At 39.2% G+C, this 9,116-nt stretch overlaps 1 protein-coding gene across 1 annotated transcript; it reads right to left on the reverse strand.

Moving 5' to 3' along the window:
- Positions 1 to 7,203: 7,203 nt before the first annotated feature.
- Positions 7,204 to 8,337, reverse strand: LOC147480281 (uncharacterized). The gene has a single exon (XM_086578608.1). The coding sequence runs from the start codon at positions 8,335 to 8,337 to the stop codon at positions 7,204 to 7,206; it is 1,134 nt and encodes a 377-aa protein (XP_086434734.1).
- Positions 8,338 to 9,116: the final 779 nt, after the last annotated feature.

Here is a 9,116-nt window from a genome sequence, read left to right on the forward strand (position 1 = left end):
GTTGAGAAATTTTTGAAATTTTTTAACTATTATGATAGTAAGCCTGTGTCGACACCTTATGAGTCAAATAGCAAACTTAAGAAAAATAATCAACATAATGTCTCTCAGTCTAAATATGCCCAAATTATTGGTAGTCTCATGTACTTGATGAATTGCACTAGACCTAACATTGGTTATGCAGTTAGCAGTTGTCCCATCAAGGAACATTGGAGTGCTTTAGAGAGACTAGCTAAGTACTTGAGAGGAACAATGTATTATGGCATATGATAAACACCAAAACTGTAATATAAAACCCCGTAGAGACATAGCATGTCGGTTAATTATGTGTTTAATAATCATAAAATTATTTTCGTGCTTTTACATGTTTTCACACTCAACGTAAAAATAATGACAAAGCCAGTATTTAAGCATGGAATGGTGTGTATGCATGAAGTATTCTGATTTAGCCCACGTGAAACTCAATGAAGTCCTGACTAAAGCCCGGGGACTCAAATTGGACATTTCCAGGTCATAACAATATTAATGTGCCAACAAACATCAGACTTCCGACGCTCACAACTTTTGAACCTGGACTCCAAATTCGGCAAGTGAACCATCAGAATGATCAGTGGGGTGAGCTTTATCCAATGCCAGATTTTGCATAAAATCAACTGCCGGACTCGACATTGGTCAGAGTACATGGACCTACTATGCAGGTCCACATGATTTGGTTATCCATTATTGATCAAGTCAAGCTCTCAAGCTAGTCAAGCTTGATAATTAATGATTGAAGACTTTTGTGCACATGTTATTAATTGCATTTTTGTCTTGATTAGGAAATGGATAAGAAAGAAATAATTATGATGGATGGAAATTAAATGAAGGTGGATGATTTCACGTTGGTGGAAAGAAAAACAATCCCTTGATATGCTTATGGAGGTTGACACAAAAGATAGCTAGCTAACACCTTACTCCATAACTAGTTTTAGACTTTACTCCATTTTTGAATTCTTCACTTTTCATCAAGCAAAACTTCCATTTTTCTAGTTTCCTAGTTTTATTGCAAACTTAAGTTTTGTAACATCTTTGAATCTAAAACGCTAATAAATCTTTTCTTCAAATGTAAATTTAGGAATTCTAGCTTCTACTTCTCCTCCTTTCTATTGTCTTGTTTATGAATTTGTGCATATCTTGATTCTTATGATCATGAGCTAAACCTTCCATTGTGGAGGGTTAATGAAGCTCATATGAGGAATCTGTATCTGTAAAATGGTTCAGTCACTAGCATTAGGAATATCAAGCTTTACTTGACATCCTACCACAAAATGGTAGTGACCAACCAAATTTGGAATCTAGACCTCAAGATGGACTCGCGCGCGACTCAAGTGACACTGGGATTAGTCGCGCGCTACTACTTGGTGGAATCAAACTGTGAACTTTGGACGGTTGATGAAAGGTCAAGCTAGGAGTTGAATGGTACATTCAGAGATAGAGTACTGGTTCAACTTCTTATGCTAACAGAGTACGTGTTCTTAGAGATGAGTTCGTTTTGTTAGGGACCAAGACTCTAATCCGTTACAGGTTTATTTATGAACCCAAAAATTGATTAAGAGATAGATGCAGTGATGAAGATCATTATTGATAGTTAAACCTTGCATGAGTGGATTTAGCTCTCCACATATCTCTTTCTATCTATATCTCTCTTTTTCATTAAAATTAAGTACTTAGTAAAATTAAAGTTTTTAGTAACTTGTAATCAAAGTAACATAGTTTAGTCGACATCAATCAAATAATCATTCTCACAAGTTTCTTAGAGAGTAGGTTCTAGTGAACGGTAACAAAGTGTTTAAGTCTTTAGGTTTGGGACGAAACCTTTGCTTGAACTATATTTCAACGTGAATGTGAGCGGGGTACTTGAATAAGTTGTATTTGAGTGTGTGTGAGAACAAAATCTTACATATACAAAAGTACAAACATCATCATGCGATTTAGACAAACTCCACCTATGATAGAGGGTTATTGTGATGCAAACTGGATATCTGATTCTCATGATATCAAATCCACTAGTGGTTATATTTTTACCCTTGGTAGAGGTGCAGTCGCATGGAAATCTTCTAAGCAAACCTTGATAGCTCGTTCAACCATGGAAGTCTAAGCTTATTGCTTTAGATAAAACATGTGCTGAGGCTGAGTGACTTAGAAACCTCTTGGCAGATCTTCCTATTGGCTCAAAACCACCTCCAGCTGTACCAATGCATTGTGATTGCTAGGCTGCAATAGCAAAGGCAAAGAGCAAGTTATACAATGGGAAAAACAGACATATACGTCTAAGACACAAGTCTATAAAGCAGCTGTTGGAATTTAGAGTTGTGGCTCTAGATTATGTGAGGTCAAAGTTAAATTTGGCCGATCCTCTGACTAAACCACTTAGAATGAGACAAGTGGTTGATACATCTAGATGGATGGGACTTTTGCCAAAGATATAGGGTGACATTGACGACAACCTTACATATGTGATTGATAATCCCATGAAGTAGGTTCAAAGGGAAAAACAAGTCACCTCGTCGTCCAATTTGTTTGTTAAAAAAGGTGAAATTTTTCAACAGATAAAATTCTCTAAAGAAGGGAAGTGCACACCAATTTTTACATTCTTGGCTTATGAGGATCCTTTTGCATTGATTTATTCACCAATGGTTACATGTTTTGGAAAGTTGAAGGATTTTGTCAAATGTACACAGGTTCAGTTTATGAACTTAAATGGATTTTCTAACGAGTTTTTTCAATTATTTCAAAAGAAGTGTAAGAAAAGTCATATTAAGTCTTTTAGAAAAGAAATTTGTGAGCAAATGGTTAGTGTTTGAAGCTTCTTTTGGACATGTGCTTACTTCAAGCAAAAGACTAAGAAAATGTCATCCAAGAAGTTGAAAGAAACGTTGGAAAAATCATAGAGAGTATGTTTTTGAGCATGCAAGATTAGTTTTTTCTATTATCAACTCGAGGTGGAGTTATTTGAAAGAAGAGGAGAATGATGTAGGATGAGAATGTCCAATGTTAGATATTTTTATTAGTAGCATTATTAAGTTGATTTAGTAGTTTCTTTTATTGAGTTTAATTAGATTTAGAAGTCTAGGTTTCTTGGTTGTCAAGTTTGGCTTATCTATATAAGGAGGCCAATGTTAGTTGTTTTAGGAATTCAATCAATTCAATTATCAAAATTATCTCAAAACCTATTTTCCTTTTTCTTCTTCAAAACTTCATCTTTCTCTTTAATCTTTATTTCTTGTTCGTCTACTTCCTTAATCTCATTCATTCTTTTCTTCTATCAAGGATTTCCGTATTTTTCTTCAAACCAACTCGCTTGTTCCGCATCAAAGTATGCTTAAGCTCAACAATAAAAAGAGGGAATTGAGTTTTTATCTTTATTGCACTTGTAGTTGGTCCTGATACTTTGTTGTGATTTTGTATCATTCTTAACCATTCAGGGCCCAGAAAAACTTTCATTAATCACAAATAAATGTCCATAATCTTTTTGTTTGTGTTGCATTTAGATGTCCAGGTGCATGTGTTTTGTTGGGGTATGGTTCGTTATGCTACTTTTGTATTTAAAGCTCTAAATATCTATGTCACAAGAAGTTGAAGGTAGAAGCTGAAAAATGCTTAGCACAAAGTGAGAAGTTTAACCGTGATAATGAAGAATTTGAATCAGCTATCTACACAAAGGTATTATGTGATTTTGTATCTGATTTCCTCTATATCATATCAATAGTTTCTGCTTCACGTGTCAAATTAAATTTAGTAAATGATTTAAACATTGTTAAATATAGCATATGCATGCATTTGTTATGTTATGTTAAGATCTGCATTAATTTTTGGGTTAACTAGCTAGTATTACACCCTCACTAGATGAGCTAATTAGGATCCCTCTAGATGGAAAATAAGGGTCCCCTCCTATACACTGAAAAAAACACACGGTCAACTCAATTTCACTTTTTTTTTTGTTGTACTTGGGGGAGAAGACCCTAATTTCCCATTTAGTAGGCGGTGAAATCATAATTGACTCATCTAGTAGGGGTGTAATACTAGTTAACTCTTAATTTTCTCACTTCTTGTTGTTGTCCTGAATTCTAGAATTCTAAGAAAGCGAAACAGGGGCCTTTTAATTTCTATGTCGATAGCTAGCATGTGAGGCTTTAAAGCACGGGAATGATATGATTATGTTTTTTTTAAAAAAAAAAATTAAGCTAGGGTTAGGCTGACCCTCACCTGTATAAATCAACCAAGTCTTACATAGATCGTACCTATAGCATCCTCCTCTATGAGTCTATACAATTCTCTATCTAGGGGAGGTATAAACTTTACTAAGACATTACAATCAGAAATCTTAAGCCCTGCAAGCAAATCTGCCGGCTTGTTAGCTTCCCTGAAGACATGTGCAAAAGAGCAATAGCTGAATGTGGCAGCTAGCTTTGATATCATGGCTTCCAAATTCGAACACGTCCATGGTGGTTTTGCGATTTTTGTGATGATCTTCACTGCTGTAAGTGAGTCGGTTTCAACTTCCACCTTTTTATATCCTAATTCAGTGCATAGCTCTAGTCCAATCGCGATTGCTTTCAGTTCCTGATAGAGAACAGCTTGTACATCACCGCTTCCCGTATAGGCTGCAACCACCTCTCCTTGACTGTTCCTGATTAGACCTCCATGGCCGGACCCCTCTGCCGTCAAAGCACCATCTGCGTTTAGTTTTACTCTGCCTTCCTCAGGAGGAAGCCACTTACACTCTCGCCTCTTCCTTTCTCTGAACTTAGCTCGAATTCCTAATGTCTGACAAAGCTGTCTTGCTTCCAGCGTATCTTCAATCTCAGCTGTTTGCATCTGCACATATCTCTTTATTTCTCTGCTGATTTTCCTCAGGACTATTTTCGCTGGCCTCTCCCTATTCTTGAACCTTCTCCCGTTCCTTTCTTTCCATATCCCATCAACTGCCGCACATATATAGACCTTATAAGTATCAGCCACAAAGCTGGATCCTCTACATAATCTCAGCAGCGATGACCACTCCCTATTTGAGCTTCTACCATCCGTTGTAATGCCCAGGACTACTTTTATACCATCAAAGATCTCTCGCGAATACACACATTCAAAGAAGAGATGATTTGAATATTCTCGACTTTGGTTACCTGGCGGCGGCGGGGAGGAAGTAAGGATTTTTTTCTGCATCAGCCTATCTTGCGTTGATAAGCTATTCGAGAACAGTTGCCAGGTCGTAAAGGAGTGTCTTGGGATAACCCATCTGCCCCACACAAGTCTCTGCCATCTGACTTTTACTTCTTTTACCCTCAGGGCTTCATATGCACTTCTCGACGTGAATTTCCCACTCTGATGCGGTGTCCACACCACTCGATCTTGAACTAGATGCTTGTTGATTCGTGTACCCAGGATATCCTCTCGTAGCCTATTACACTGGATGTTCTGTACCACTTCGTTCCAATCTCCTTCTGTTAACAGTTGATCCACTGTGGCATTTAGTGGTAGCTGTATTTCAGCAACTGCCTGCGCATTGAACAAAAGAGGGCTACTATGACACCATAGATCGTGCCATACTAATGTATCTCTACCATTGGTGATCGAGTACTGAATGAGCTCTTTCGCTTCTTTTCTGCTTTGTAAAATGTTCCGCCATGACCATGAGCAGTCTTGCGGTACAGTCATCGTCCACAAGTATTTGTGGGCCAAAAGGTTCTTCCATACCCAGTCAACCCAGATGCTATTTTCCTTCGCTGCTACTTTGAAGACCAAACCACGGTATGCTCCTTTGTTCCATACTTCCATATTCATGATCCCCCTTCGTCCTTTGTCTTACATGTGGTTCTTCGGCTCGCTTGGTGCACACATCTTTTTGTATCAGTACCACTCCACAGAAAGGTCGCACAAATTTTTTCAACTTGTTCAAGAACTGTTTTTGGCAGAATGAATGTTCGGGCCCAATAAACATGTAGTGAGCCAAGCACTGATAGTATGAGTTGCAGTCTACCTGCATGAGATAGCAATTTTGCTTTCCAGTCCTTGATTCTGCTTGTGACCTTATCTATTAGTGGTTGACATTCTCTGATTCCAAGTCTAGCTGATATGAGAGGAAGTCCTAGGTATCTCACTGGAGGGGAGACAAGTTCAATACCTAGAATCCGAGCCAAAGCCAAGCTATCCTGTTGTCCCATAGCACCAGTCATGATAGTGGTCTTCTGTGAATTTATCTGTAGCCCAGTAGCTATGCTAAAGTCCCCCAAACATTGTCTGAGTGCATATATGGAATCCACTTCCCCTTTACAGAAGATAAGTACATCATCCGCAAACGCCAGATGTGTGAGTTGACTCCTTTTGCATTTAGAATGGAATTGGATCCGCTTATGTTCCACACTCTCTCTGATTAGGTAGCCAAGAACTTCCATTATTAGCACAAACAAATATGGAGATAGGGGATCTCCCTGCCTCAACCCTCTACCTCCACGGAAAAAATCTTCAGGCGTTCCATTTATGAGGACAGAATAAGAAGGTGTGCTAATGCATAACTGAATCCACTTTTTCAGCTTGGACGGGAACTGAAATCTATCCATCATGTTCAAGATGGCCTGCCAACTCACCGTATCGTATGCCTTTCTTATGTCCAATTTTATAGAGCATCTTGGAGTTCCATGTCTTCTATCATATCCTCTCAAAACTTCATGGGATAACAGGATGTTATCCTGTATAGATCTCTCTGGGATGAACGCTGACTGATTGTCGTGCACTAGTTCTAGTATCACCATCTTCAATCTATTGGTGATGACTTTTGAAACACATTTGTAAATCGTGTTACACAGAGCAATCGGCCTAAAATCTTCCACTTTAGCTGGCGAAGTCACTTTTGGAATCAGACATAGAAATGTCGCATTTGTTCCCCGAGGCATTTTGTTTGTTTTAAAGACATTTTTGATGGCATTCACAACATCCACCCCGACTGTATCCCAACAAAATTTGAAGAAGAATGGGTTATACCCATCTGGACCTGGCACCTTATTGTCGTCCATCTCAAACAAGGCTTCCCTGATCTCTGTGTCACTTACCTCAGCTTCCAACATCGTACTCATACCTGAGTCAACAATATCTCGACATTCGGTTCGGTGAAAAATTAAACTTTCACTCACCGGTGGCTTCAATACCCATCTCGCTGCGTGAAATACCGCACTATGCTCGAGTAATTTCTGCTGTCCATGCCTTTGTTTCTCCCTTATCATTCGCAATTGCCCATATACCCTTCCTGGCTGCCTTTTCTTTCAATGAGTTAAAGAAAAAACTCGAACATCTATCCCCTTCAGTCATCCATTGAGCTGCATCCTTCTGGTCCAAATCTATTGCTTCCGCTCTTGCAAGATCAATATATCTCTGCATTGCCTGTTTTTCACACCTTCCCAGTCCCACATCCGATGGATTATTCTGTAGGTGTATCTGTGCATCACTTAACTGCTGCCTTGCGGTTATAACTCTCTCATGTAAGTTCGAGAAGTTTCTCCTGGACCAAGGTCTGATTTTCTCCTTTAGCATCTTGAGTTTGTGGATTAGAACATACATGGGATTAGCATATATACGTGTATTCCAAACTTCTTCTAGAATATCTTTAAACTCCGATTGATAAACCCAAAAGTTACAAAATCTAAAAGGAGTCGGGGACCGGCTGAAGTCATTCCATGTGAGCAGCATAGGGGAGTGATCGGAAACTCCATGAGGGAGGAATTCAGCCCCTGAATTAGGATATTTTTGCATCCACAAACTATTTATTAGACATCTATCTATTCTTGACATAATGCTAGTTGCACCCACAGATTTATTCCACCAAGTGTAGAAGAATCCACTAGCATTGATATCAGTTAACCCGGCATTCTGAAGACAGAGAGTAAAGTCCTGGGCTTCTTTAGGATGCATAGGTTCACCCCCTGTTCTTTCATTCGCTGTTTTGATGTTATTAAAATCCCCCGCTACACACCAAGGTTTTGTGATTGAGCTATGTAGCCTAATCACATCTTGCCACAAATCTAACCTCTCCTGAAAAGAATTGCTCGCATACACCACTGTAAGAAAAAACTCTTCCGCCTTTGGTAGGAATTCAACCCTGCAATGAATGAATTGCTCTGACATGTCTATCTTCTTTACCTTCACCACAAAAGGATCCCAGCATATCCAGATTCTGCCTGACCCAGCTTTCTCATAATTATTTTCATGCTCCCATGTAGGACAGCAAATGCTTCTTATTCCATCGTACTTCTCCTTTTTCACTTTTGTTTCGAGAAGCCCAAACACACATAACTTCTTTTCAACTCTCATCTTATTTATTTCCTTTGCTTTCAAAAGGTCATTCGCTCCTCTCACATTCCATACACAGATCGGACCTATCATTAGTGATGATTTTTTGTTCTTTTTTTCCTTGGGTCGCCCCTCTTTTACTTCCTTTGCTGTTTTTTCCACTGGCTGCTTGTGATTGTTTATCTTGGCTGCGAGTCACAACTCCCCCTTGAGCAGGCGTTTGAGGTTCTGCAGCCAATGGAATCAGATTTCTATCTTTGAAGTATTCCGTCTCTTCTTCAGATACTACTACGTCAGACAGCTCCCCTAGCCTTGTGCTTTCACTGAATTTATTGAATTCATCCTGCTCCTCCTCATAGCACATCAAAGGGTTAAACCCTGTAGCTATTTCAATACCTTGTGAGATATCCTCATACGGCACTAAGGCATTGTCACAATCCCCCACTTCCATCTCTGAAGTAATCCCCCTGTTGTCATATGTTTCCACTCTAACCTGCTCCTGTTCATTTTCTCTACCACTTGCAAATACTGGTATCTCTGTAGCTTGCTCATTTTCATATTCTGTCCTTGTCTGAACTCCCTGATCTATCTCACAATTCTCATCTCTGCTGTCTCTATTCAAACCCCCACTCAGCTCATTCTCTCTTACTGCTTCACCATGTTCAACTGCCTATGTGTTCATCAAAATCCCTCGCTTCAACCCTCTCGTTGTTCTCTCATCTTGACCTCAGATCTCACCACCTCCACTATCCCCGGCAGCATCACTGCGCTTTGTTCAGTCTCAGTTCCACTATCTGGGT

Source organism: Coptis chinensis, chromosome 8 (genome assembly GCF_015680905.1).
Source record: "Coptis chinensis isolate HL-2020 chromosome 8, ASM1568090v1, whole genome shotgun sequence".
In the NCBI taxonomy this organism is placed as follows: Eukaryota; Viridiplantae; Streptophyta; class Magnoliopsida; order Ranunculales; family Ranunculaceae; genus Coptis; species Coptis chinensis.

Excerpts from the sequence above, each read along its gene's own strand:
- LOC147480281 (XM_086578608.1), bottom strand. The coding sequence starts at position 8,337 with ATGAGAGTTGAAAAGAAGTTATGTGTGTTTGGGCTTCTCGAAACAAAA.